Source organism: Athene noctua, chromosome 14 (genome assembly GCF_965140245.1).
Source record: "Athene noctua chromosome 14, bAthNoc1.hap1.1, whole genome shotgun sequence".
NCBI lineage: Eukaryota > Metazoa > Chordata > Aves > Strigiformes > Strigidae > Athene > Athene noctua.
In genome coordinates this window covers 10,560,739-10,587,700 of record NC_134050.1, presented here as the reverse complement: position 1 = coordinate 10,587,700, position 26,962 = coordinate 10,560,739, and the positions used below count along the sequence as shown (strand labels likewise).

General features: G+C 62.2%; 3 protein-coding genes across 11 annotated transcripts; 2 read left to right on the top strand and 1 right to left on the bottom strand.

Annotated features, from left to right (window-relative positions):
• Positions 1-24: 24 nt before the first annotated feature.
• STX3 (syntaxin 3) lies at positions 25-8,136 on the bottom strand. 7 transcript variants are annotated; one of them, XM_074917885.1, is made up of 11 exons: positions 7,806-8,046; positions 6,269-6,349; positions 6,085-6,184; positions 5,906-5,980; positions 5,714-5,781; positions 4,831-4,939; positions 4,422-4,495; positions 4,179-4,313; positions 3,202-3,298; positions 798-900; positions 25-582 (listed from the first exon to the last, which is right to left on the bottom strand). In XM_074917885.1, exons 1-11 carry the CDS (start codon positions 7,833-7,835, stop codon positions 258-260), a joined length of 1,197 nt encoding a protein of 398 aa, XP_074773986.1. In that variant the 5' UTR covers positions 7,836-8,046; the 3' UTR covers positions 25-257. The 7 variants fall into 7 exon arrangements, with proteins under 7 accessions (XP_074773986.1, XP_074773987.1, XP_074773992.1 ...); XM_074917886.1 differs by having other exon boundaries at positions 455-582; positions 3,188-3,298; positions 7,806-8,037; XM_074917891.1 differs by lacking the exons at positions 25-582; positions 798-900; positions 3,202-3,298 and adding exons at positions 915-2,557; positions 3,408-3,518 and having other exon boundaries at positions 4,831-4,918; positions 7,806-8,136.
• Positions 8,137-9,089: 953 nt separating this feature from the next.
• Positions 9,090-19,495, top strand: PATL1 (PAT1 homolog 1, processing body mRNA decay factor). Of its 3 annotated transcripts, none has more exons than XM_074918116.1 (19): positions 9,090-9,155; positions 9,427-9,538; positions 9,643-9,854; positions 9,946-10,023; positions 10,713-10,907; positions 10,991-11,086; positions 11,303-11,392; positions 11,587-11,798; positions 11,874-11,963; positions 12,149-12,332; positions 14,134-14,257; positions 14,464-14,561; positions 14,667-14,726; positions 15,089-15,237; positions 15,861-16,020; positions 16,723-16,878; positions 17,479-17,570; positions 18,274-18,423; positions 18,605-19,495. In XM_074918116.1, the coding sequence occupies exons 1-19, from the start codon at positions 9,141-9,143 to the stop codon at positions 18,624-18,626; spliced, it is 2,295 nt and encodes a 764-aa protein (XP_074774217.1). In that variant the 5' UTR covers positions 9,090-9,140; the 3' UTR covers positions 18,627-19,495. The 3 variants fall into 3 exon arrangements, with proteins under 3 accessions (XP_074774217.1, XP_074774216.1, XP_074774215.1); XM_074918115.1 differs by having other exon boundaries at positions 9,949-10,023; positions 10,991-11,092; positions 18,605-19,494; XM_074918114.1 differs by having other exon boundaries at positions 10,991-11,092; positions 18,605-19,494.
• A 656-nt stretch (positions 19,496-20,151) lies between these two features.
• OSBP (oxysterol binding protein) lies at positions 20,152-25,481 on the top strand. The gene is made up of 14 exons (XM_074918113.1): positions 20,152-20,471; positions 21,537-21,745; positions 22,418-22,665; positions 22,766-22,964; positions 23,218-23,320; positions 23,415-23,469; positions 23,580-23,711; positions 23,788-24,033; positions 24,118-24,238; positions 24,363-24,466; positions 24,571-24,666; positions 24,753-24,934; positions 25,024-25,244; positions 25,325-25,481. The coding sequence occupies exons 1-14, from the start codon at positions 20,152-20,154 to the stop codon at positions 25,465-25,467; spliced, it is 2,379 nt and encodes a 792-aa protein (XP_074774214.1). The 3' UTR covers positions 25,468-25,481.
• The last annotated feature ends 1,481 nt before the right edge of the window (positions 25,482-26,962 follow it).

The following is a 26,962-nucleotide window of genomic DNA, read 5'->3' as shown; positions in this document are numbered from 1 at the left end:
GGTTGGTTTTTTTTTTTGGGGAGGTGCAAACACAGTGCCAGGAGCATCCCAGAGGTGATGAACGCAGCAGGGCTTGTTTCCCACTGCTGAGACATGCAGCACCCCGCAGCAGAGCGTGGGGGATCTCTTTATTGAGGAGGAAGACTCCGGCGGAGGCGGCTGAGCATCCGAAGAGCCGGCGAGTTGAAGAAGTCGCCGCAGATGAGCTCTTGAGTGAGGGGAAAGGTTCCTCCTTCTACCCCGAGCGAGGCAGTCCTCTACGTCACCCGCACGCTGCCCCGGGGAGGAACACGGCCGCTCTGTGCCACCGAGGAGGGGGCTGCTTTCACGCAGAGGCTGCTGACTGTCGGCCAAACAGAGGATGGGGAGCGAGGGGGGAATTTGGGGCGTTGGTGGGAGGGAATTGGGGAGTGGGGCAGGTGGTCTCCACTCCTCCAGGTAGGCGAGGGATGTCCTTGGGGGCTCCGGGGACCGAGGGCTTGGCAGGAGGGTCCCGGGAGCTGGTGGTCAGCGTCTCTCCGATGGCCGGAGCTGCAGGAGGGATCATCCGGGCGATGCCGGGGCAGGAGGGGGAAAGGCCACCTGCATCAGGGAGGAAGATGAGGTGACGCTGAGAAAGGGGATGTGGCTCCCATCTCTCCCTGATGTGGCTGCTGGGGGACGCCAGGTCTGTGCCATTGTCTTACGGAGACGCTGGCAAGTCCGAGGGAGTGTGAATCCCACCTGGATTAACCGCACCGAGGCCCAAACTCGCTCCCCCGGCGTGGGGTGGTAGCGAGGACCCCAACTGTAGTCACCTGGAGGGCACCGGGTGGGGGAGTCTCAGGCGAAGATGCTCCCAATGCTGGCAGCCAAGATGATGATGAGGATGATGCAGCATATCATGATCAAGATCTTCTTCTGTAAGGGGAGAGAGGGGCTGTGAGGCAGGGCTGAGGGTGGCATGGGGCTGGGGAGGGGGAGACAAGGGACAGGTGCTGAGGGAGCAGCGGGGCAGGTATGAGCTGGTCCTGTGCAGCACCGGGACATGGCTCTGCCACAGCAGGGACACGTCCCCATCACCATGACTTACCTAAAATTGCGGAGGGGACAATGGTCTGGCCCAGCCTGGTGGAATCTGTGGGGCTTGGTGGGTGTTCCCAGCCCCGTGCTCCCCTGTCATATCGCCCCAAGGGGCTGCATCACCCCAAAAATAGAGGCTGATCCCAGACCCCTCAGCTAAACCTGCCAGCCCAGCCACAATGCCGCAGCTGCCATGAGCTGAGCCAGAGCCATGCTCAACCCCTGCTTTGGGTGTTTGGGGGTGCCAGCACCCCACTTGGCACCCGCAGCACCCTTGCATCTCATTGCACACGGAGAGGAGAGGCGTAGGGCGGGCGTCAGCGGGGATCTTTATTATAATGGCAATTAAATAACCACAACCGCCACCTCCTCCCGCCCCAGCTCCCCACGACGTCAGGGGGGACGTGCCAGCCGCAGACATCAAGGCCAGGAGGGGACAGGGGTCCCCGGTGGCTCAGTCTGCTGCGACACTGTGAGCAGCAAAGCGTGGCCAGACCCGCTGACGGCTGCTGGTGCCACTAAAAACCCCCTCTCCTGACCGTGTCCCTTGTCCCCACGCAGGGGAGGGTCCAGCCCTGGCCTGCTCCGAGCGTGGCACCTTGTCTCCTCTTGCTGGAGCTGTGGCACTGGTTGCCACATCCCAGTGGTGCCGGTGTGGGCCCCTCGCTCCCCCCCAGCAAGATTTGGGGGGCTGGGAGAAGTTAGTTTATCAGCAAAAGGAAAATAAATAGTCCTGTCCCCACAGGGGACATGAGGACAAGAGGGGCAGACCCCAGGGGACTGGAGGGTCTCAGGGGATGGTTTGGTGTGAGAGAGGAGTCTGGTGTTGGGGTCCTTCCGTGAAGGGGGGGGCGGTGGTGCAGAGCCGGAGTCCAGGGTGGGAGCTGGAATGCCGGGAGTGAGGGCAGTGGGTCTGGGAGAAGTGGGGAGAGGAGGGGGCCAGGCCGTGGTGCTGGGGAGTGTCCCACTGGGAGATGTCGCCGCTGGGATGGTCGGAAGCATCTGGAGGAGAGGGAAAGGGGGAGATGTCAGCCCCCCAGGTTGGAGAGGATGGCAGGGAGAGGGACAAGGGGCTGCGGGAGGGCCTGGCAAGGATGGCAGAGACTGACATGGGGAACGTAGAGCTGAAATCCAGACCCCAGAGCACCGCAGAGCCCCGCACACTGCAGACACGAGGCCACTGGACGGCCAGCACCCAGCACCCAGGGCCCAGCACCCCCAGCCCCAAAGGCAGCGTCAGAAACCAAAGCACCAAAGAGCCAGACGCCGGCACAGGGGCCACAAAGCCCCACGGCAGCCCAGCAGTGGCTGTTTGCCATCCCCAAACCCTCAAGGCACAGCCCCAAACCCATGGTGGGGCCCCTCCCCCCAAAACACTTACAGACCACAGCCCCCACTTCGAGGGTTATTTCTTGTTTAACCCCACAGAAAGTCCGATGATGAGCGCAACTATCGCCAGCAAGAGCACCACTACTGCTGCCAAAATCAGCATCTTCTGGAGGGGGCGAGAGGGGAGGTGGGGGCCGGTTATGCCTGCCCTGTGGTTGTGGGGGGATGTGGAGAGCAGAGGTGGGCACAGAGGAGCCCGGAAGAGCCAAAGATGCTGCAGACCCAGGGACAGGGCAGGAGGGGCTGAGCCCTCACCAGTTCGTCACACCTGAGGGTAGGAGGGGGCTCAGGGCTGGGCCTTGTAGGAGGGACAGAGAGGGACAGAGGTGCCAACCCCGTGGAGGTCACGAGGGAGGAGGAGGGACCAGTTGGGGTCATCTGGGGTATGTGAGGGGTGGCTGGAGGACACAAGACGTGGCTAGGGGACACAAGGGGTGGCTGGAGGACATGAGGGGTGGCTGAGGGACACGAGGTGGCTGGAGGACAGTGGCTTGGGGACATGAGGGGTGGCTGGAGGACATGTGGCTGGAGGACACAAGAGGTGGCTGGGGTACATGACAGGTGGCTGGGGGACACGAGGGAGTCTCAGGACCACTGGAGGATATGGGGAGACACTGGGGGCACTGGGAGAGGTGAAGGCATGCTGAGGGACACAGGGGGACATGGCAGGTGCCTTTGGGATGCTGGGGGCTGGGGGGGGACACTGGGGGACACGGGGGCCGTTGGTCCATCTCACCCTCCTGGCCTCACTTTGATACTTCACGGCCTTTTTGGTGTCGGCCACGGCCCGCTCCACAAAGCCGACGGACTGGTCCATGTTGCTCTCTATGCGGTCGATCATGGCTCCCTATGGGGTGTGGGGGGGGCGCGGCAGGGCAAAGGCAGAGAGAGACAGAAAGAGAAGGGGGGGACAACACACATGCTGAGAGCACCCAGGGGTGCTGGCACCCACCCACCTTGCGTGCCTGGCCCTGGTACTGCAGCGCCTTCTTGGTCTGCTGCTTCGCCTGCTCCACGTGCTCAGCCGCGTGCAGCACGTGTTGCTCCACGTTATCCAGCAGCCCACCCTGGGAGGGGACGGGAGAGGGGACAGGCTGAGCATGGACCCGGTGGCAGGGTCCCCACGGCAAGTGGCAGGGTCCCCACGGCACGTGGCAAAGCGCCACAGCGCAGATACTCACCCTTCCCCGGTGCACACAGTGGCTCCTCGCATTGCATGGGGGGGGGACGGGGACACAGAGAGGGGCTGAGAGAGGGGCCGGGACCACCACAGGGTGGGGTGCACCCCTGTCTCTTTCCCCCAAACCCCCCCGGGTGCGGGTGCTGGATGGCCTCACGGGGACCTGTGCATCGGTCACCCCCCAGCCCCGCGGGGCTCCAGGCCTGGGTCCCACTGCGCATGGCCCTGTGCTGCCCTGCGTGGCCCTGCGTCACCCCGTGTCCCCATGGAGCCTTCTGCAGCCCTGAGTGCCGGTCCCTGCTCGTCCCCATGCACAGATCCCTGCTTGTCCCCATGCACAGGTCCTGCCTGTCCCCATGCCACCCCATGCACAGGTCCCTGCTGGTCCCTGTCTGTCCCCATGCAGCCCTTGCACAGGTCCCTGCTAGTCCCAGTGCCGCCCCATGCCAAAGTTCCTGCTCGTCCCCATGCAGCCCTCGCACATGTCCATGCTTGTCCCTACTTGTCCCCACATGCAGGTCCCTGCCAGTCCCTGTGCCACCTGTACCTGATTCTCCACCAGCATGGCGATGTCGACGAACATGTCATGGAGCTCCTTGATGCTGCTCTCCAGCCGCACGATGTCTTTGTGCCGCCCCTCGATCTCGCTCAGCGCCTGCTTCGAGATCTGTGAGTCCATGATCTGCAAATGAAGTGGGAGGGAGGTGGGGGGGCCATCAGCCGGGGGGGCCTGGCTCCCCGTGTTCCCCCCGTGTCCCTCCCGGTGTCCCCCGGCGTGGCGGGCGCTCACCCCCGAGGTGAAGATGGCGGGGTTCCCGCTCTCCAGCATCTCCTCCAGCTCCTCGTCAGTCGTGTTCTTGCCGGCTGCAGGGGTGGGGGGTCAGTGACAGCAACAGGCCCCGCCCGCTCCACTGAAGGAGCGGGGATCTGGATGACATGACCACACCCATTTTGCTAAAGGGGCGGGGTCTCTAGGGGATGACCCCACCCACTTTTACCAAAGGGGCGTAGCCTGTGGTGGTTTGACTCCACCCGCTTTACAAAACGGGGCCGGGTCTCTAGGGGTTGGCTCTGCCCACTTCACCGAAGGGGCGGGGTCTCTAGGAGCTGACTCCACCCATTCACCCAAGGGGCAGGGTCTCTAGGAGCTGACTCCACCCACTTCACCCGAGGGGCGGGCCCGGGGGGGACACACGCACTGATCTCCAGCTGGCGCTGGATCCGGCCCTTGCTGCGCTCCCGGAAGTCGACCTGCGCCTCGTTGTACTTGGTCATGACATCAACGAACTTGCGGGACAGGACCGAATGCTGGGGACAGGGACAAAGACACAGGGCTGGGGACACCCCGGGCATGGCACCTCCCCAGCCCCTGGGGAACAGGACCAAATGCTGAGGATGGGAACAAGGACATGGGACATCCCAGACATGGCATGTCCCAGCTCAGGGGGTCAGGACCTAGTGCTGCAGACAGGAACGGGGACACAGGACACCCCAGTCATGGCATGTCCCCATGGGCCATTTTCCCAAGGGACAGATCCAAGGACATGGGTGTGAGGCTGGGGACACCCCAGGCATGACATGTCCCAGCCTCAGGCCGGCCAACTGCTGGGGACGGGGACACCCCAGGCAATGCCTTGGGGGAGCAAGGATGGGGATGTGACACTGGGGACACCCCTGGCATGGCACAACCCTGGCCCAGGGGACAAGATGAAGTTCTGGGGCTGGGGAGGAGGGCATGAGACCCACAGGACCCAGGAGATGGCATGTCCCAACCCATGGGGGACAGGAGAGAGTGTTGGGGACAGGACGGAGGGACATGAAGCCTGGGAGCACCCAGATATGGGTGCTGCTGGGGACAGAGATGGGAGACATGGGGACACCCAGGACATGCCACATCTCCAGCTTGTGGAGGACAGTGTGGTGCTCAGGACTTGGGGGTGCTGGGTGGGGGCGGAGGATGGAGATGGGAGACCTGGGGACACCCAGGACATGTCACCCCTCCAGCCCATGGGGGACAGGGTGGGACCTGGGGGTGCTGGGTGGGGACAGCCCCGCCAGCGGATCCCAGGGACTGGAACTCACCTGGGACTTGCGTATCCGGAGGTCAGCAGAGGACCGTGCTTCGTCCTGCTCGATGTTCCTCTCCATGCCTGGTGACAGCCCGTCAGGGACCTTCCCCATGGCCCCGGTGTCCCCAGCACACCCTACCCTTCCACTGGGGACAAGGGGACACATAGGGTTGGGTGACACGGTGGCGGGGACACGGCCACTCACTCTTCAGCTTGTTTCGGACGCTGTTGGCCATTTTCTTGATCTCTGCCGTCAGCTGCTCCAGGTCATCTTTGGTCTCTGCAGGCGGGGTCACCACACGTGAGCCGGGGAAGCCACCGGTGGGGATGTCCCCAGGAAGGGCACCCTTGATCTGGGGAGGGGGACACGGCCACCGCACTCACTCTGCTCAGGGATAGGGGCTGAGAGGATGATGCTGTAGAGCTTCTTGGCCTCCTCCACATTCTCTGCGATCTTGTCAATGGTTTGCCTGGTCTCTTCAATCTAGACAAACCAGGGAGGTTGTGGGGGGGGGGTCAGGGGGCAGCTCTGTGCCCCCCAGACCCCCCACCCCACCCCGGCCCTCACCTCTGAGAAAAACTCATCCATGAACGCTGTGTTGTCAACGGCAATTTCCAGCTCCTCGGTGTCATCATCCGCATCCTGCTTCTGCAGGGTACAGCGGGCAGCGCTCAGGGGTGGCACCCCCCTGCCTGCACCCGGGGACCCTGGGGACACCCCCTGGCGTGACAGCCACCCCACGGGGCTAGGGTGGCTACCAGCCAGCCAGCCCAGCTCTGCAGGGTCAGGGAAGCACAAGGAGGGAGCAGCCGTGGGGACACGGTGGCCCAGGGCGAGGGGACATCTGCGGTGGGTGGGGGGACACGATGCTGAGCTCGTCTCACATCTGGCTGCGCATGGCCGGGGAATTAAGGGATTGCTGGGCTTGGATGGAGGGAGGGGATGAGGATGGGGACAGGGTGGGACACGGACTAGGTTTTCTGGCCCCAACCTTTGTCCCATGGCAGGTCTGAGCAGCGCCAGGGCTCAGCGGGGGGCCCGGAAGAGGCTGTTGCCCATCACCCTGGCGTCATGCCTGGCCGCCCACCCATGTGCTCACAGATCCATCCCTTCCCGGGGTGCCAGTCCCGGCTGCTTCACCTCACTTCGCCCCTCTCAGCTCCATCAGCACCCCAGGGGATGCCCAATGCCTGGCTGTGGCATCCCCAAGGAGGGGGGCAGACCCTGGCTGGGGACCCCCCACCCCCTAACCTCCTCCCTCCGAAGTAAAAATAAAATTAATCCCTTCTCTCCCTCCCAAGGGTTTTATCTGATGGCTTTGTAATCCCTGCTAAATCCCTGCCAAGCCTCCCTGCCACGGCTGCCTGCCCCATGCTGGGGCCTGGGCAGAAGTTGGGGGGCTGCTGGGACCCCCATTACCCCGGGAGAGCTGATACTGGGGTGGGGAGGCCCCTGGGGAGCGGGGGTCAGCGGGGCCCCACAGCAGGGCGGGCAAAGGGAGGAGGAAGCGGTGATGGGGAGCGCGGCGAGGCGTGGGGCGCGGGTTGGGGTGCTGGCCACTGAGGGCACCCCACATCCACTCCCTGCCCCCCGGGGGATGGACCCCCCTGCCCCACACAGCCCGGGTGGGGGCTGGCGTCTCCCCATTGCACCCCCACAGCATGGGGGGAACACACCTTGTCTGGGAGTTGATGTCCGCCCAAAATACCCCCCCAAAGGGCACAGAGGGCTTCTCCCCTCAATCCTTTCCGCCTGACACCCCCATTGCTGTGGGGCTGGCACTCAGTGCCGCCCCCCATCCCCGTGGTGCCCCCATCCACCATGGGGAGGGGTCTCAGGGCCCCCCATTCCCATGACACCCCCATCCACTGTGGAGTGGGGTCTTGCTGACATCCATCCCCGTGATGTCTCCACCTACCACAGCCCGGGGTCTCAGGGCACCCCCCCGTCCCCACGGTGCCCCCGGGCACCATAGAGGGGGGTCTCAGAGACCCCCCATCCTCTGGACACCCAGCTCCCCCAGGAGCAGGGTCCCAGAGAGTCCCGGGGACCCCCACCCTACCAGATGCCCCCCATCCCCTCTCCACCCTGGGGGGTCTCTCACCGCCTTGAGCTGCTCCAGCCGGTCCTTCATGGTGCCCCCAAGGGCTGGTGGGGTGCGGGGGGGTGCCCGTCCTCGCCCACCGCAGGGATGGGGGATGCTGCCCTCTGTCCTCCCTGGCTGGCCAGGCCTCCTACATCCAAGCGAGGTGGCGGGTGGCCCTGTCCCCTTCCCTGTCCCCAAGCCCCAGGGCTGTCCCTTCACTAATCCCCAGTGACAGGCACAAGGAAGGCAGGAAGGCGCCGAGGGGAGGGACGAGGTGGAGCCACCCTTCACCTGGGACACCCGGGGACACCGGACCCGTTAAAGGCGACGGCTTGTGGGTGCCCCCGGCCCCTCCGGGAAGTGGCAGCGAGGTGGGGACGGATGTGGGGTGGCTCTGGCTCAGAGGCGATGAGGAAGCTGGTCACCGCTGAGGAGAAGGGACACAGCTGGGGAGAGGGAACAGAGCTGAGGACACAGCTGACACACACAGCTATGGACAGGGGTCACAGCCGGGGGGACACTGCTGGGGGGACATAGCTGGGGGTAGGGGACACAGCTGGTGGTTAAGGGACATGGCTGGGGACAGGGGACATGGTTGGGGACACAGATAGGAGACATGGCTATGGATAGGGGTCACAGCTGGGGGGACATAGCTGGGGGTTAAGGGACATGGCTGGGGGCAGGGGACATGGTTGGGGACACAGCTGGGAGACATGGCTATAGATTGGGGTCACAGATGGGGGCACATGGCTACAAAGCAGGGCCACAGCTGGGGGGACATAGCTGGGGGTGGGGGACACAGCTGGGAGTTAAGGGACATGGCTGGGGACAGGGGACATGGTTGGGGACCGGCTGGGGGGACACGGGTGTGGATAGGGTTCACAGATGGGGGGACACGGCTGCACAGAGGGGACGTGGCTGGAGACACATCTGGGGACAGGGGACATGGCTGGGGACACAGCTGGTGACATGGTGATGGATGTGGGGCACAGCTGGGGGGACAAAGCTGGGGATAGTGGACACGGGTGGGGGGGACACAGCTGGGGGACACAGCTACGGATGAGGTGACAGCTGGCGGACATGGCTGTGGGTAGGGGATCACACCCGCGCGGAAAAAAAAAAGGGGAGTCTGCCCCTTTAAGAACAGCCCTGGGGCGGGGCGACGCCTTCAAGGTCCGCTAAGGGGCGTGGCTAACAGAGGCCACGCCTCCCCCACAGTGTCACGCATGCGCGCCGGCGGCGGAGGGGGCGCGGGTGACGTCATGCGCGTGCGCCCGCGGCGGCGCATGCGCGGCGGGGCCCGGAGCGGGCCGCGCGCGGAGCCTGCGGGCGGTGGGCGCCGCCGCCGCCGCCATGTTCCGGTATCAGGTGAGGGGGGAAGAGCTCTGGCTGGGCTCTACGGGGGTACACCGGGCTGAAAGTGGCGGGGGGTGGGGGGGAGCCGCGGACCGGGGTGGGGAGGGGGTGCGCCGACCCGGCGCACCCCCTCCCCACCCCGGTCCGCGGCACAACCCCCCCCCCCCCCCGTCCCCGCCGTCCCGGGAGCGCGTTTTGAGGGGTGCGGTGCTGCGGGGGGAGCGCTTGAGGGTAGAAAGCGGTGTTGACCACCCCCCCGCCACCATCGCTTTGCTGTCCCTAGTCCCTGGAGGACTGCCCGCTGGATGAGGACGAAGACGCCTTCCAGGCTCTGGGGGAGGAAGATGAAGATATCGACCAGTTTAACGATGATACGTTTGGAGCTGGAGCTGTCGGTGAGTGCTTGTGATACCCCCCAAACCCCCCCGATGACCCCCCCCTCGCCTCGCTGATCCCCTCCCTACCCCTGTGAGCTCACCTCTCGCTTGCTCCCTCGCAGACGACGACTGGCAGGAGGCCCACGAGCGGTTGGCGGAGCTGGAGGACAAACCGGTGACAACCAGGGAACAAGATGGACCTGGCAGCGAGGAGGCAGATCTGCTGGGCGAGCCTGAGGACACGCTGGCGGAGCGGCTGACCCGGCTGGTGATCGATAGCGAGCTGGAGGACCCCGCCATCATGCAGGCTGTGCAAACCACGGTCCCTGCGCAGGTGAGAGTGGGGCTCTGAGGATCAATACCTGGCAGAACTGGGATGGGTGAAAGTCTGGTAGAGCTGTGTTGACTCCCTCCCTGTTTTCTAGCAGCCTGGAGGGCTTAACTCCAGCATCTGGGACAGCTCGGCCGTCCTGCGGCGGATCCGGGGGCCGCTTCTCACTCAGGTATGATGTAGGGGTGTGGGTGGCTTCCCTAGTGCTCCCCAAACCCCTGCAGCAGTGAGCTGAACCCTGAGGGTTGAGATGTGCTGTACTGCTGTGGGCTCATCGGTGCTGGGGGCACCTGTAGCTCAGGCTGGGACAGCAGGGCATTCTGCTTGCCCCGGGCTAGGTTTAAGTGGCCACAATTTGCCTCACTTGTAGACCTTCTTAGATGTGACTTCTTGGGGAGCCAGCTTGGGGGGTTATCGCCGATCTGTGGTTCTTGTTGATACCTGAGAGATGTCAGCACTCTCATCAGGGTTTGGGAATGTTGGTGCCTCAAGGCAGAGGAATGTTTTTTGGGTTTTTTTTGTGGTTTAATTAAGAGCCAGGCTTTTAAGTGTAAGCAGATCCTGCTGCGCCGCCAGCCCTCTCCCGGCTCTGTAGGGCTGATGAGGGCTGCACCATCATCACAAACAGGCATCTTGGCAGTGATGTGGGCTCTGCCAGGCAGGCCCGGGGGGTCCCTAGGACCCCCCACCATCGCATGGGGCTCCTGGGGAAGTGCAGTGGGGTGTGGAGGAGACCTGGCAGGAGGAAGGATGTGGCTGTCGCATCTTGGGAATGTCCCTGGGACACACGGCACCAATCCTTCCCGTCCCAGTCCGTGATTGTTATCCTGGGGGGAGCTTTCTCTCCCCTTCTGCTTGCAGGAGATGCCGTCAGTGTCCGTGCTGGACTACGCTCTGCCTCAGAGACCCCCTCAGGCTCGAGAGGAAGAGCGGGACCCCTCCGAGCGGGCGCTGCCCCGCCGTTCATCATCCCCTGTCATCGGAAGCCCCCCCGTCCGGGCTGTCCCCATCGGCACCCCTCCCAAGCAGGCTGCTGTGCCCAACTTCAACCAGCAGGTACCTCCCCCCTGGGCCCTACTCGCAACTCAGGCTGGTCCCTGAGGAGCTGACGGGGGTGACTGCACCTTTTTCCCTCTTAGATCCTGTGTCCAAAGCCTGTCCACATCCGAGCTACCATGCAGCAGCGTTACCCTGCTCCCTACGGCGAGAGGATGTCCCCCAACCAGCTCTGCAATGTACCGGTACCCAGCCCGCCCCCACACCTCTCCTTCTTGGTGCTGCCTTCAAGCCCCTTTGTGCTGGGAGGCCTCCCCAGAAACCTCCCCCCCGATGCCCCATTTCCTTCTTCCCGCCTGTAATTCCAGGCCTGGCCTGTCTCCCTGCCTACCCAGGGCACCATCAGCTGGGCCAGGGCTGTGACCGAGTGTCCCTTTTCCCTTCTTTTTCTCCAGAATTCCTCCCTTCTGGGCCACCCGTTTCCTCACAGCGTCTCTCCTGTTCTCACCCACCTACAGAGAGCGCAGCTGCTCGGAGGAGCCCAGGTATAACCCCCCCCATTTCCCACCCCTTCCTGCCCTTCCCTGGCCCCTGCCGTGGCCAGGGTCCCGCATTTCTCTTCACATGACTGCAGAAGCTGCTTCTACATGGCATTTTCTGGCATTTCACAGCTGCCCTGGCTGGGCCTTTCTTTTTGCTCCTAAATCTCTCACTTGGGGCACTCTCTCTGCTCTGCCAGGCCGGCCGAATGTCCCCCAGCCAGTTTGCCCGGGTCTCTGGCCTGGTTGGGAGCCCCCTCCCCTCCGTCAACCCTAAGCTGCTCCAGGGCAGAGTCGGGCAGATGATGTCTCCAGCCAGCGGGTTTCGTGCCTTTTTTGGGGCTCCCCCGGCTCCACCTCCCTCGCAGCCGCAGCACCCGCCAGGCCCTGGATCCCACCTGCAGAGCCTGAGGTAGGTACCATCCTGCTCCCGGCCTCCTGCCTCGCTCTCTGCAGCCACCTCTTGAGATTTTTCCGCTTTCCCCAGGCCGCAGCCCCAGATGTTCCGCCCGGACACGACCCACCTACACCCCCAGCACCGTCGGCTCTTGCACCAGCGACAGCAGCAGAACCGAAAGTGAGTTCTGACCCTGCCCCGCCGGTGCTGGGAGAGGGGCTGCCTGGCGTGGGGTCAAGGGGGTGGGTTGCATCGCCCCTCCACCTCTGGGGGGGTTGTGCTGCTGGGGCTAGCCTGTGCCACTGCTCTCTGTCCCTTCCTGTAGCTCCTGTGTGCTCACGGGTGCCCTTCTTGCCTCCTGCCAGCCAGCACCGGAGCCTTAACGGCTCGGTGGGGGACCGAGGGGGCCACCGGAGCAGCCACCAGGAGCAGATGCGCAAAGATCCTTATGCCAACCTCATGCTGCAACGGGAAAAGGACTGGGTGTCCAAGATCCAGATGATGCAGCTGCAGAGCACTGATCCCTACCTGGATGACTATTACTACCAGGTACTGAGGAGGAGGAGGAGGAGGGGAAGCTCCCAGCCCATTCCATTGCGTGTTCCGTGTCTGTGGCCGCTGGCAGAGCAGCACCTCGACGTTCCCTTGGGACCGGTGTCTTCTCGGTGCCAAAGGGGATGTCGGTGCTGAGAGTGATGCAGCAGAGGAAGCGTTTATAGATCCAGGCATGAGGAATGCACTGGAGGAGGAAGGCAGAAGGATGACGCGGGGCGAGCATCCCCAGGAAGGGGAAAAGGGAGCCAGCAGCAAGGGAAAAAACTGCCGCCTTGTTCTTGGGTGAGATGTCCAGGGTTGAGGTGACACTGGGGGACACTGGCAGGTAACAGGAGAGCAGCTCCTCTACATCAGAAGCTGCATGGGACAGACTGGATATTAGGAAGTATTTATATGTTAGGATATTAGGCTGGCTCTGAGGAAGGATTTCTGTGCAGAAGGGGCTGTTGGGCGTTGGAATGGGCTGCCCAGGGCAGGGGGGGAGTCCCCATCCCTGGAGGGGTTTTAAGAGTTGGGTTGACCCAGTGCTGAGGGATCTGGTGGAGTTGGGAACGGTCAGTGTGAGGTTCATGGTTGGACTGGAGGATCTGCAAGGGCTTTTCCAACCCAGATGATTCTGTGAATAAAACACCTAGACTGGGAGATGGGGCAGCTGATAAATGGAAAATTAGAGAGGAGAGAGTCTTGAGCAGGGAACGGCTGCATAAGGAGGACTCTAGTCAGAGAGGAGGTGGTGGTGAAGCCCATGGGGTCCAAAGATCGAGGTGGAGGGGGTGGCTAGGGAGAGGCTGCTCCTGCTCTTTTCTAGTTTGAGAATGGGAAATGCCAGACTGAGCTCAAATGAGCCAGATTTGGAGCAGACGAAGCAAGGTGGTGGCTGAGCTCTTAACCAATGGTGGTAGATGCTCAAAGCTCGGTGGGGTTTGCGGGTACATAGGGCAACCTTGTGTGAGGGGAATCTGCGGAAGGCTTCAAGCTATGTAGGATGGATGGCAGGCTTGGGAGATTAAGTGGGGCTTGACTGGGAGTGTGCTTGGGGCCGTTGTAAGTTGTGTGGGAGGTTTGGCCTCCTGTCTTCATCAAAGGGGTACGGAGGAGCCAGCTGTGCACTCAAAAACATTCTGGTGCGTTCGGTGCAGCCAAGAGCACAGGGCAGAGCAGGGAGGGCAGACCCCAGCGCGGTGAAATGAGGCAGAATGGTCCATTCCCTTCCGTGGTGAGCCAGGGGCCCGGTTGGAGCTGGCAGGAGAACTGTGGCTAACGGGTGCACCTGGCTCTGGGGCTGGCAGGATTCATCACACTGACAGAGTTTTTCTGGGAACTGTGGGTGAGTGGGTCCCCAGTAGAGGAGAGGAACTGGTGCAGCCGCAGCCGGGATGTGAGTCAACAAAGCTTTGCCCTTGCGAAAGAGGCAAACGTTGGCCGGGGTGGGTGGGAAAAGCGCGTGAGCATCAGTGGGAGGCCCCAGCTCGGGCAACGGTGCTGACAGAGCAAGGCAGGCTAACTGGGGTGGACTGGGAAGGACTGGGAGCCGGGGACCTCCCAGGGAGAGCCTGTATTGAGAAAGAGAGGGCTGAGGAGGAACCTTGAGCTCTGTAATCTCAAGGAATGATAGAGATGAGGACGCAGTCATCCACTGGGGGAAGAACAGTGGTTTAAAATGCTGCTGCTGAGCTTGGGAAGCCCAGTAAGTGATGGGCAAGGGGTGGACTACTGGCCAGGGAGAGGGATGTGTTGCAGCCATCATTGCCAACTGTTTCTGGGGGGGTCTCAACCTCTCCTCTCCCTGCCTCAGAATTACTTCCAGAAGCTGGAGAAGTTAGCAGCAGCGGAGGAAGTCCACGGTGATGGTCCCAAGAAGGAACGCACTAAACTCATCACACCTCAGGTGGCGAAGCTGGAGCACACCTACAAGCCAGGTAAGAGCTCCTGACTCCACACAGCCCGGATATTCTGTGGGTGAAGGGTGGGGGTGGTTCATTTTGAGCTGAGCCGGGGTCTCACTGGGCCAGTTGGAGTTTGGAGGTAGCCATGGGGCTACTTTCGGGCCAGAGATAAAGGCAGGTGAGGTGGGGTGAGACCCGGACTGACTCCCTTTTGCTTCCCTCCTCCCTCGTTCGTGCAGTGCAGTTCGAGGGCTCGCTGGGGAAGCTCACGGTCTCCAGCGTGAACAACCCTCGGAAGATGATCGACGCGGTGGTGACCTCCCGCAGCGAGGATGACGTGAGCTCTCTGGCCCTGCCTCCCCTCCGACGCAGCCCTGCGCCTGGCCCTCAGGCTGGCGTGGGAGCCGCCGGTGGCCCTGACTCCACTGTCCTTCCTTGGCAGGAAACGAAGGAGAAGCAAGTTCGAGACAAGAGACGCCAAACCCTTGTCACGATTGAGAAGGTGAGTTCGGGGAGGACCGTCAGAATGTTCATTTTTGCACTTGGGCCACAGCAACCCCCAGCAGTGCTACAGGCTTGGGGAGGAGTGGCTGGAGAGCTGCCAGTCAGAGAGGGACCTGGGGGGCTGAGGGATCTGGTGGAGTTGAGAACCGTCAGTGTGAGGTTCATGTTGGACTGGAGGAGCTTCAAGGGCTTTTCCAACCTGGATGATTCTGTGATTCTGTGACATTCAGAGATAGGTGGGGAATGAGGTGGGCTGGGGTGAGGAGAGTGGTTCCAGGCAACGTTCTGGATCTCAGAGCAGGGCTAGTGGATCCCATCACAGATCCGTGTGCCCTGCTGCGATGGCCGTCTCTCCCACAGACGTATAGTCTCCTCCTGGACGTGGAGGACTACGAGAGACGCTACCTCCTGAGCCTGGAAGGCGAACGGCCGGCACTGATGGGCGAGAGGAAGCAGAAGATCTGTGATATGTATGACAATCTGAGGGGGAAGGCACCCGGGCAGGAGAGGTGAGCAGAGGCAACGTCTGCAATGCGGGAGCTTGGAGAGCCCATGGCCATTTGCAGCTGCTGTAACTGGCTTTGCAGGGTCCTGTTTCCCAAAGAAGAGTCAGGCTGGCTGGCTGACTGACTGACTGTGTGTTGGAAACTGGAAGTTGAAATAATACCATTTTTTTCCTTTCCTTTTTTGCCGTTTTCCCCACACAGTTGCTCGCTGTGGTCAATATCCTATAAAAACTTCAATCCCTGCAGCTCGGGTGCTGTGATTAGCACCTGTCTGCATGTTCGTTGGGTGTCTGTCCTGAGCTCTACACCCCAGCACATCGCAGGGTGCCTGGTTGTAAGTCAGTCACCTCTTGCCTGACCTGTGGCCTCAGCAGCACAGATGGACCAGGAAGGACACAGGGTCTCAGCAGCTCCTTCTCTGCTGCCCCTCGTGGAACTGAGCCTTGTTCTCCTGCCCAGCCCATCAGACAGGGATTAGGGTTAGGGATGTCATTCCTGTGTTGTTTTTCCCTCCTTGGGGATGTTTTTTCTGGTGGGTGTTAGCTGTGAGCTATCCACAGGAACCCTCCACTTGCACTGGGACTCTCCCAGCTTGAGGGTCAGCACTTTTCTTCTCTCCTCGGCAGGCTGAGCGATGATCACTTCATGCAGATCATGTGCATCCGGAAAGGGAAGCGCCTCGTGGCCCGGATCCTCCCCTTCTTGTCACCCGAGCAAGCAGCCGACGTACTCATGGCGACGGCCAGAAACCTGCCCTTCCTCATCAAGAAGGACGCTCAGGACGAGGTGAGATTCCAGGGGCTGGGAGGGCTCCCCTCACTGTGATGTGGGGTTCAGCACGGCATCTGGAGCCAGATTTCCTCTTCTCCATGAAGAAAAAACAGCAAACGGCATTGTGTGTCTTAAGAACGGTTGTTTCTGCCTCTCCTGGGAGGCTGCAGGAGCCCTCGGTTCCTGGCAGGGCCCATCTCCCATGCCTGCCGGCTGGCACAGCACAGCTCAGCTTCACCGGGAAGAATTTCTGGTAAATGGTGCCTTTATTTAACGAACCCAGCTCTTGGCTGGGCGCTTGTTTGAAGGGTTGTGTCTCTGACTCATCGGGTGACAACAGGAGACTCCATCTTTCAGAGACAGAGAGCACGAGGCCAGCATCTTCTCCAGCTCTCAGCTGTCCTTCACAACCTTTGTTCTATAGGGAACCAAAACACGGGCATCTGCGACGTAAATCCCAGCTTGTTTGGAGAAAAAGGCTGATTTAAGAAGGAAAAATCTTTGCCTGAATTTAAAGCAGGCCTGTGCTGTTGTGGGGATGTAGGAGGATGCTGTTAGCGGGTCCCACGCTGAGGAGGGGCCGAGAGGAAAGGTGCTGCTGGGGTGTGTGTAGCAGCGAGGCAGCGTCGTGTCAGGCTCCGTGGAGACCCGGGATGTGCGGGACGTGACAGGGAAGAAGATTTTCTTGCTGTCACCGTGCCGCTCCTCTCCCCGCAGGTGCTGCCCTGCCTGTTGAGGCCCTTCTCTCACGTCCTCTACCACCTTCCCTTGGGGACAGTCACCAGCCTTGTGCAGCAGCTAACAAACCTACCTCAGAGCGCGACCGCGCCAGCGCCCACCAACCTGCACCTCACTGCTGTGCTCCAAAACAAGGTGCTCATTTCGTTCTGCTCCCTGGGAAGGTGGAGGGGGCAGCTGGGGCCAACCTCATCCCTCCTGCCCCAGCGTTTCCACATAATCGGGGAAATTGAGTTTCCCGGTGCTGGATGGCAGAACTGTGGTGCCGGAATGGCACAGGAGCCGCAGGCTGCCAGCCCCTGGCGCTCCTCCCCCTTTCCTTGCTGATTAATGAGGGTGTCTGGCAGATTAATTAGTCATTTGAGCTGGCCTGGGAGTCGGCTGCAGTCTGACAACTGGCTCCCTTTGTCCCACTGGGCTGCAGCCTGCATCAAAATCCGGGGATTTGTGAAGAAATCCCTCCAACCAGGAGCGGTGTGTCACTCATGCAGCTGTGACCTAGGCCCATAAACAGCTGCTTCTTCCTCCTCTTCCTCAGCTGGGGATCGTCCCCTTGTGCCACCATCCCCAGGGGGACTGGGAGGTGGAGGTGATTCTCAAATCCACCCCAAAAAAATGAGCAGAGGGGAGGAAAGCTCGCCCTGCCCTGCCCGTCCCCTGCCACAGGGATTTCCTCACAAGGGGACAGCACCGGTGGGACATCTCCTCCTGACACTCTCCCTCTCTTCCCCACAGTTCGGCCTGTCCCTGCTGTACTTGATCTTGAGCCGTGGGGAGGAACTGCAGAGCTCAGACGCCAACACAGAGCTAATGCAGGACAACCAGTGGTGAGCGCTGGGGCTGCAGCGGGGCAGGGGACAGCGCCATGCCGGGCTCTGAAGGACTTGGGGGGGTGGAGGTGTGGAGTTGGGAGACAGTTAATGAAAGTCCTGAGTGGCACACTGCCGTGTTATGACACCCTGGGAGGGAGAGGGGTGGTGGGAGGCCAGGCCCCACAGAGCAGCTGGGGCATCTCAGCAAGGCCGTGGACCCTTCCTTGCACGGAGGCCGTGGTTTGAGGACGCAGTGCCTCAACTTTAGTTGTACTGCTAAAAAAAAAAAAAGAGGAGGCTGAGGGGAGACCTCATCACCCTCTACAGCTCCCTGAAAGGAGGGTGCAGAGAGGGGGGATGAGTCTCTTGAACCAAGGAACAAGCGCCAGGACAAGAGGGAATGGCCTCAAGCTGCCCAGGGCAGGGTCGGGCTGGCTCTGAGGAAGGATTTCTGTGCAGAAGGGGCTGTTGGGCGTTGGAATGGGCTGCCCAGGGCAGGGGGGAGTCCCCATCCCTGGAGGGGTTGAAGAGTCGGGCTGACCCAGCGCTGAGGGATCTGGTGGAGTTGGGAACGGTCAGGGTGAGGTTCATGGTTGGACTGGAGGAGCCTCAAGGGCTTTTCCAACCCAGATGATTCTGGGATTCTGTGAAACAGGGCTGTAGCACCACTGTCGCCCCCGCCCTGAGCGCCCCATTTTACTCCTTTCTCCTCTGACAGGACGGAGCTGATGCTCATGGCGACGCGGGAGCTCCTGCGGATCCCTCAGGCGGCCTTGGCCAAGCCGGTGTCCACCCCCTCGAACCTGATCTCCCTCTTTTCTCGTTACGTCGACCAGCAGAAGCTGAACCTGTTGGAGACAAAATTGCAGTAAGTGTCACCCCCCACCTCCTATGTGGGGACCAAAAAAGGGTGAACCAGAGATGGGGGGGAAATGTGGGGTAGAGGGTTCACCCTTGGGGTGACGGGGGGGTGTTGCTGCCTCCTCCCTGCAACCCCATGGCTCCTCTGACCCTCTCACCGTTTTCCCCCCCGCCCTCCCCGGTACCAGCTTAGTGCACGGGATCCGGTAGGAGATTTCTGCAGCTCCTCGCCACCGGCGTGGTCCAGAGGATGGATGGATGGATGGATGGATGGATGGAGGGCAGGCGGTTTCCCCCAAAAACACACCCCAAAATCACCCCGATGCTCGGCCTGGCAGGACACTGTGCCCTGCTGCAGGAGGCACGTGTGTGTTCCCCCCCCACCCCCAAATCCTGGCTGGGGGGGAGTGGGGGGGTAGGGTGGAGGTTTGACTGCTCCCCACCCTCCCTCAAGAAGTGCTGCGTCTCCCTGCTGTGCCCAAGCCCCCCCCCCCCAGACCACCACCGCTCCCCCCACAACAGCTGCTGCTTCTCCCCACGACCCCCCCACGCACACTACGGGAAGGGGAGGGGGCTGTAGGGCTGGGTGCCCCCTTTCTCCTTCCCCTGAAAACACCCCCCATCCCGCCCCCCCAAGAAAAAACAAAACAGAGCACTGAGATCTGGTCCCCACCCCTCCCTGGCTGCACACACATGAGCACATGTGTGTACACACACAACATGCGTGTGAACACACGTGTGCACACCTTCCCTTTTGCACACTTGCCTTGTCTTCCCAAGAGTCGGCTCCTTCCTGCAACCCCATGCCCCCCCCCCCCCCCTTTTAGTCTTGGGGGGGATTCTGCTCTTTCTGCTCCTCGGGAATGGAGCGTGGGGGAAGGTGAATTTTACCTTTCTTTTTTTTTTTTTTTTTTTTTTTTTTTGCTTTTAAAAAGAAAACAAAGAGATTTGCACATGTAGGTATTTTACAACCAGTAACTCCTCCCTGGCATTAACCAGCTCCCCTCGGCTGCTTCCCAGCCCCCCCCCCCCGCCCTCTTCCCCCTCACTTTCCTCCCGACTGATCAAATGGAAAGTTCGTTGTTTTTTTTTTTTTCCCTTTGTGCTTTTTTTTTTTCCCCCTCCCCCCCCTCCCCTCCAGTTTTTGGTTCTGGTTAATGAGAATAAAGTTTCTAAATTTACATTTTTATAGGGTATTGTAAATAAAGATGAATTGTATACTGCTGCCAGCCTGGCCTCTCCTTCTCTGAGGGGGAGCAGGGGTGCCCCCCCCCAGCCCCCGAACACCCGCCCCAAGGCTCCCCCCGCCCTCCCGGTCAAAGGTCACTGCTCCCCCCCGGGTGTCGGGGCAATGTCTCAGCCAATAGCGGCGCGACTAAGCGGGAGGCTCCGCCTCCGCGGCCGATCGGTCGCGGGATGAGTCACCGCTCCGCCGCGCGGCCGGTAGTGACGCGCGGCTCCTCTCCCGTTCATTGGTCCGCTGCGGAGACAACGGGCGAGAGCACCAGTGAGGAGGTAAAGGGAGGGGCGGAGGCGGCGCGCGCAGCCTGACGGCCTTCGGCACAAGCGCACCAACAGCCAATAGGAGCGTGGGTACCGCCCGGCGCGGGCGGCGGCACCAATCCGCTTGCCGGGGCGGGGCGCGAGGGTGTCGCCGCCGCCAATGGGGTGCGTCCGGGGGCGGGGCGAGTGACGGCAGCGCGGCGGGGGCCGGTGCGGAGGGGAGGCGGCGGCGATGGCGGAGCTGCGAGCGGCGGCCGCGGGCCCCGGCCCGGTGGCAGCGGCGGTGGCGGCGGCTGCGCTGCCCGGCCCCATGGCGCTGCCCGCGGCGCCCGGCGCGGTCCCCGCCCTGCCCTCACCGGCAGCGGGCAGTGGGGCGGGTCCGAGCCCGGGGGCGGGCGCGGCGGCGGCGGCGGCGGGGGGCGGTGGTTCCGGTTCGGGCGGTGCCGGGTCCGGTTCGGCGCGCGAGGGTTGGCTCTTCAAATGGACCAACTACATCAAGGGCTACCAGCGCCGCTGGTTCGTGCTCAGCAACGGCCTCCTCAGCTACTACCGGTACGTACCGGGGACCCGGCTCCTCGCCCCCACGCTGCACCGTGGGGCTCCCCCGTGACCTTGGGCCCGGCCCCTTGTCCCCGCCGGGAAGCCACGGGGCGGGGGGGTGGGCGGTTCGGGGTGTGTGTGTGTGGTCCCCCCTCCCGCCCCAAACCCGTGAGCCCTCGGTGTCGCCTGCCGCCCCCCGGTGCCAGCTGGGGCGGGGAAGGGCTGTCACCTCCCTGCCCGGGCAGGGCGGCTGGTCCCGGGGCGGTTTGCCGGGGCGGGGAGGGAGCTGTGATGTTGTCACCTGCCTGGTCCCCATCTCTGGGTTTCAGCGTCCCTCCGAGCAGCCGTTCCCCGCGGGGGGGTAGCGAGGGCCGTTCCCCCGCGGTGCTACCCGGGCGGGAACTGAGTTTGGGGTGGGGCGGACAGCGGCATACCCAGCCCCCTCCCCGCTGTGCCACCGCTTGATCCCCGAGGGGACACCTGAGCCCGGCCGTGTGGGCCCTGCCCCTCCATTATTCATAAAGTAACCGGAGCCTGCAGGCAGCGCAGGCAGCTGCCAGCTCGAGTTACAGCCCCGCGGGCGGGGGGGGACACGCACCCCCGGGCCGAACCGGGGGTGTCCCGAGTGCCTCCCGCCCTGGCAGGCCCAGGCCCGGTGACGTGAAAGGGTGTGCCAGGCTGGCACGGCCTTGCACCGCGCCGCGGGGGGGACACTTCACCCTCCTCCCGGGCCATACCGGGATGCGGGAGGCACCCAGGGGAGCGCAGTAGGCCCCGAGGCCGCTAACTAGGGGAGTGCTGAGCCCCGTTTTTGTGCCCGGTGGGGTGTGCGGAGCCCCCTCCGAAGCGGTGTTGCCAGTTTTGGCCCTGTTCCGGTGCTGGCACTGCCCAGCCCCCTTGGCAAAACCGACTGGGGCTGGAGCTGACGCCCTATTAATAGCCCTGTCTGCAGGGTGGGGAATGCCAGGCCCCCTCCGGGCCCCCCCAAAAAGCTCAGGGCCTGCCCAGACTGGACTATGGAGCATCTCTTGCCTCTAGCCTCACCGTGTTTCCACCCTCGCCTGCCTCCCTGCACAGGTCCAAGGCGGAGATGCGACACACCTGCCGTGGCACCATCAACCTAGCCACGGCCAACATCACGGTGGAGGATTCCTGCAACTTTATCATCTCCAATGGCGGGGCCCAGACCTACCACCTGAAGGCCAGCTCCGAGGTGGAACGGCAACGCTGGGTCACCGCCCTCGAGCTGGCCAAGGCTAAAGCTGTCAAGATGCTGGAGGAGTCAGGTACGGCCCTTGCAGCCAGTGTGTGTTTCCTCAGCCCCCTGCTACACCCGCTTCTCGAGCCCAGGGGCTTTTTTGTCGTCCCCCCCCCCCCCCCCCAGAACATGACCCTGTATCCCCTCCCTTTTCCCAAATGCCTTTAGCCAGAAATACCACCCGCTTTTCCCTGTCCATCTCCCCTGTCCCACTGGGGTGCTGTGCAGGGATAGTGCTGCGGCACATAACTGGGGGTGCTGGCAGCTGCTCCCCGAGCTGGGTTTGGAAAGGGGCGATCGTGGTTGTCACTGTGTGAGCTCTGTGGCACTGTCCTGCCTGCTGCAGCCGTGCCAGCTTCCCTGCTGCCCTGCTCGAGGAGCCTCAAGCAGTCTGGCACGCGCTTCCTGGCTAGTGTGACTACTAGTGTGCCAAGAGGTCGGCCATCTGCTCCGAGCTGCCGTTCCCTGCCACGATATTACTGTCCAGGATGCCATGCCAGTGGCCAGGAGCGCACGCCCCGTCTGTGGCTCCCAGCCCTCAGGGATTTTGGGGGCGGGAGGGCAGTTTTCTGCAGCAGCCCCGTGGTCAGAGCCTGGTGCGACTCAGAGGGCTGGTGTGTGCGCCCAGTGTGCAGCTTCCTCTTCTTCCCCATCAACAAGAGGCCTCCCGAAGCCACATTAACACCCTTCCCGCTGACAGATGACTCTGGCGACGAGTCGGTGTCGCAGACAGACAAGACGGAGCTGCAGAACACGCTGCGCACCCTCTCCAGCAAAGTGGAGGATCTGAGCACCTGCAACGACCTCATCGCCAAGCACGGCACGGCCCTGCAGCGCTCCCTCAGCGAGCTGGAGACCCTCCGGCTACCGGCCGAGAGCACCGAGAAGATCAAACAGGTCAATGAACGAGCCACCCTCTTCCGCATCACCTCCAACGCCATGATCAACGTGAGTCTGCACCCCGCGGGGCATATTGGGGAGGTGGTGGGGGGGGCCTCTGACCCACCACAAACACACCGTGAGCTGATGTGGCGTCGCCTTGGAGCAGGCTTGCCGGGATTTTTTGATGCTGGCCCAGACCCACAGCAAGAAATGGCAGAAATCGCTGCAGCACGAACGGGACCAGCGCATCCGGCTGGAGGAGACGCTGGAGCAGTTGGCCAAGCAACACAACCACCTGGAGAGAGCTTTCCGTGGCGCTACCGTCCTCCCCGCCAGCTCGCCTGGCACCGGTGGCTCCGCCAAAGGTACCCCTGGGGCCACCCGTGGCCCCCGCGTCGCGTGCTGGGGTGGAGCTGGGGCCTGGTTGAGAGGTGATGGTGGGAGATGGAGCTGACTGGGCAGGGTGGGGATAGGGAAAGTCGGCAGCAGCTTTTAGTTCCATCCTAAGGCGAGCTCAGCGTCCTTCACATCACTGACCCCAAGCGATAGGTCTGTTGGGTCTATCCTGCGCCGCTGAGCAGCTGCAGCACCTAATTGCCCCCCCTGTCCCCTCCCCAGATCCTTGTTGTCCTGCCAAAGGGGACCTGAGCGACGAGGATGATGACAATGAGTTTTTTGACGCCCCAGAGATCATCACCATGCCAGAGAGCATGGGCCATAAGTGAGTGCTGGGGTGTGGGGCTGCCCTCCTGCCCCCCGCACCCCACTCAGGACTGATTCTGCCCTTCTCCTTCACCCCCCCCCCCCCTCCCAAGGCGCACAGGCAGCAACATCAGCGGCACCAGCAGCGACATCAGCCTGGACGAGCAGGTAGGACGAGGTGTGCTGGAACTTTTGGAGGAGTGGAGCTGGGCTGGGGGTGCCCCGCTTCCCAGAGGATGCTTTGGGGGGGCTCATAGCAGCTTCTGTCTGGTCCCCAGTACAAACACCAGGTAGAAGACACCAAGAAAGAGAAGAGAACCCGCATCCCTTACAAACCCAACTACAGCCTCAACCTCTGGAGCATCATGAAAAATTGCATTGGGAAGGAGTTGTCCAAGATCCCCATGCCGGTGAGCAGGGATACAGCCGGCGGGTGAGCACAGGGCACCCCCAGAACCCCCTTTCTTACCTCTCACTCCCTTTTAGGTGAACTTCAACGAGCCTCTGTCCATGCTGCAGCGCTTGACTGAGGACCTGGAGTACCACGAGCTGCTCGACCGTGCAGCCAAGTGCGAGAGTTCACTGGAACAATTGTGCTACGTGGCCGCCTTCACCGTCTCATCCTACTCCACCACCGTCTTCCGCACCAGCAAACCCTTCAACCCTCTCCTGGGGGAGACCTTTGAGCTGGATCGCTTGGAGGAGAACGGCTATCGCTCCCTCTGTGAGCAGGTACTGCCAGTCCTGCTTTTCAAGGCCCTCCCCGGGCCCACTGGGGTTGGTGGGTGCTGATTTGTCCCCTCTCCTCCCGGCCAGGTAAGCCACCACCCGCCAGCCGCTGCCCACCATGCCGACTCCAAGCACGGCTGGACGCTTCGTCAGGAAATTAAAATCACCAGCAAATTTCGAGGAAAATACCTCTCCATCATGCCTCTGGGTGAGCTCCGTGGCTGTGGAGAGGGTGGATTCTGTGCTGGGGACAGGTTTGGGGACCCACCTGAGTGTCCTGTGGGCCAAGCAGGCTTGAGGGGGCAGTTCCTGGCACAACTTTCCCTCCTCAGGTACCATCCACTGCGTCTTCCATTCTTCCGGCAACCACTACACGTGGAAAAAAGTCACCACCACCGTGCACAACATCATCGTGGGCAAGCTCTGGATAGACCAGGTGGGACAAAACCCTGAGCACAGAGGTGTGGGTCCCCCTTCCAGCCCTGTGCTTCTGTTTCCCCCTGCCACCAGGATCTGACTGTCATCTCCTTCTCTCCGCAGTCGGGTGAAATCGAGATCGTCAACCACAAAACGGGCGACAAGTGCAACCTCAAGTTTGTTCCTTACAGCTACTTCTCACGGGACGTGGCAAGGAAGGTGAGGACACCAGGGTGGCACGGGGACGTGCTGGGATGCTTGTGAGTCCCTGGTTTCCCCATTCAGGCTCTTTCCTATCTCGCCAGGTCACTGGGGAGGTGACAGACCTCACGGGGAAGGTGCATTTTGTCCTGCTGGGCACTTGGGATGAAAAAATGGACTGTTACAAGGTGATGCTGGGCCCTGGGGACAATGGAGTAGAGGGACGGCAGCGAGCCCACGAGGCTGAGGACAGCCGGGTGCTGCTGTGGAAGAGAAACCCGCTCCCGTGAGTAGGGGACGAGGGGACAAAACACCCCCTACAAGCTGCGGGAGGGAGCGCAGAGGATTGAAGGTGGGTCTTTTCCCTTCCTGTAGGAAATACGCAGAGAACATGTACTACTTTTCGGAGCTGGCCTTGACTTTGAACGCCCCGGAGAGCGGCACGGCGCCCACCGACAGCCGCCGCCGTCCCGACCAGCGCCTGATGGAGAACGGCCGCTGGGACGAGGCCAACGCCGAGAAACAGCGACTGGAGGAGAAACAACGTCTCTCCCGCAAGAGACGCGAGGCCGAGGCCGCCAGAGCCACTGAGGACGGTAAGAACAAAGGGGCTTTTTGTCCCCTGTCTGTCTGTGTGACCCCACAGCCCTCACCCCAACTCCCTGCGCCCCCCCAGGAACCCCCTACGACCCTTACAAACCGCTGTGGTTCGAGCGCAAGAAGGACCCGGTCACTCAGGAGCTGGCACATGTCTACAAGGGCGGCTACTGGGAGAGCAAAGAGAAGCAGGACTGGACCTTGTGCCCGGATATTTTCTAAGCCCGTGTTGTTGTTGCAGGGCGGGGGGGGGGGGGGGGGGGCGGGAAAGGGGGCGAAGGCCTAATTTTGGGGAGGGGGTGGGGCAAAGGGCCTAACTGGCTGCCAGGGGAGAGCCGCCGCGCCGGCCTCCATCCGTCTGTCTTAACCACCCGCCTGTCCCCACCGTCAGCGCCTGCCGGGGGTGCCTTAGCCCACCCAAACTGACCTTGATGTGGGGAGCGGGGCTGGTGGCCGCCCCCCCCCAAAAAGCCCACTCGGGACACGCTGTGGCCCCCAAAAGGGGTGTGGGGGTACAGCCCCCACCCCAGGGAGGGCAGGGGGCTGCAGGAGGGGGGCGCAGCGGGGCGAGCCCGAGGCTGGCCTTGGTCTCTTCCCCCCCTCCCTCCCCATTTTTTTTTTTTAATCTCATTTTCCCCACTCTCCCCATGCGTTGGGGTGCTCTTGGGGTGCAGGGGGGCCAGACTCCCCCCCCTTACCCCAGCCTGTTCTATAGGTGTATATTATATATATATATATGTGTAGAGAGCGACCCGGGGTCCCCTTCTCTCCCTGCGGCGCCCCGGGAGAGCGCACCCAGCCCCCCCCTGCTCCAAGTCCCTGGGCTTGGGGGTACCCTGACCCCGGGGTCCCCCCCGCAAGGTGCCTTCCCTATCGGTTGTTTAGGGCAGGGGGAGGTCATGAATTTTGGGGGGACCTCTAAACACTACAGGGGCTGGGAGATGCACTGGGGGGGGAGGCTGCGGGGTGGGGGGTCTCTGCACCCCCAAACCTGAAAAGTGGGGGGTGTATGATGGCTTTTTTTTTTTTTTTTTTTTTTTTTTTTTTTTTTTCCTGCCAGGAAAACAACTAAATTAAAAATCTGTGAATGCCCCAGTCTGAGTGTGCCTTCTCTGTTATTGTGGGGGGTGGATGTTGATCCCAGGCCCCCCCTAATGCTGCTGGGACCCTGGGGGGAGCTTAGATGATCATCCGACCCCTCAAAGGTCCTGCACCCCAAAAAATTAGGTGGAGGAGGCACCCAAATGGGGACCTGAATCCTGGACTCTCAGATTAAAAGTCTGATGATCTGCTATCTGAGTGAGGTACCTGGGCAGCTATGGGGGTACTGTGGGGCACCCACTCCCCAGGCACCTTCCTCTTCCTCCTCACTGTGTCAGCACCCCAATATGTGCCCCCCCAGTGCTGCTGTGGGCACCCACCTCCCACTGAGGGCTCACTCTGCCTTCCCAACCCTCCCGGCCCCCCCTGCCCTGTTTCTGGAGGTCCCCAGGTGCCCCCTCCCCTCCAGCTCTCTGTTCCCTTCACCCCCATCCTGCTGCCCTGGGGGTGGGCACAGGGGACACCCTCTGTGTCCCCCCAGACATCTCCCATGTGTCACTCAGACCCCCTTGGGGGGGTGGGTGGAGAGTGCTCCTTGACCCTTCCCCTTAGAAATAGGAGCCACAGGAACACTTGTCCCCAGGGACTTAACTCCAAGGGGTGTCCCCCACATCTT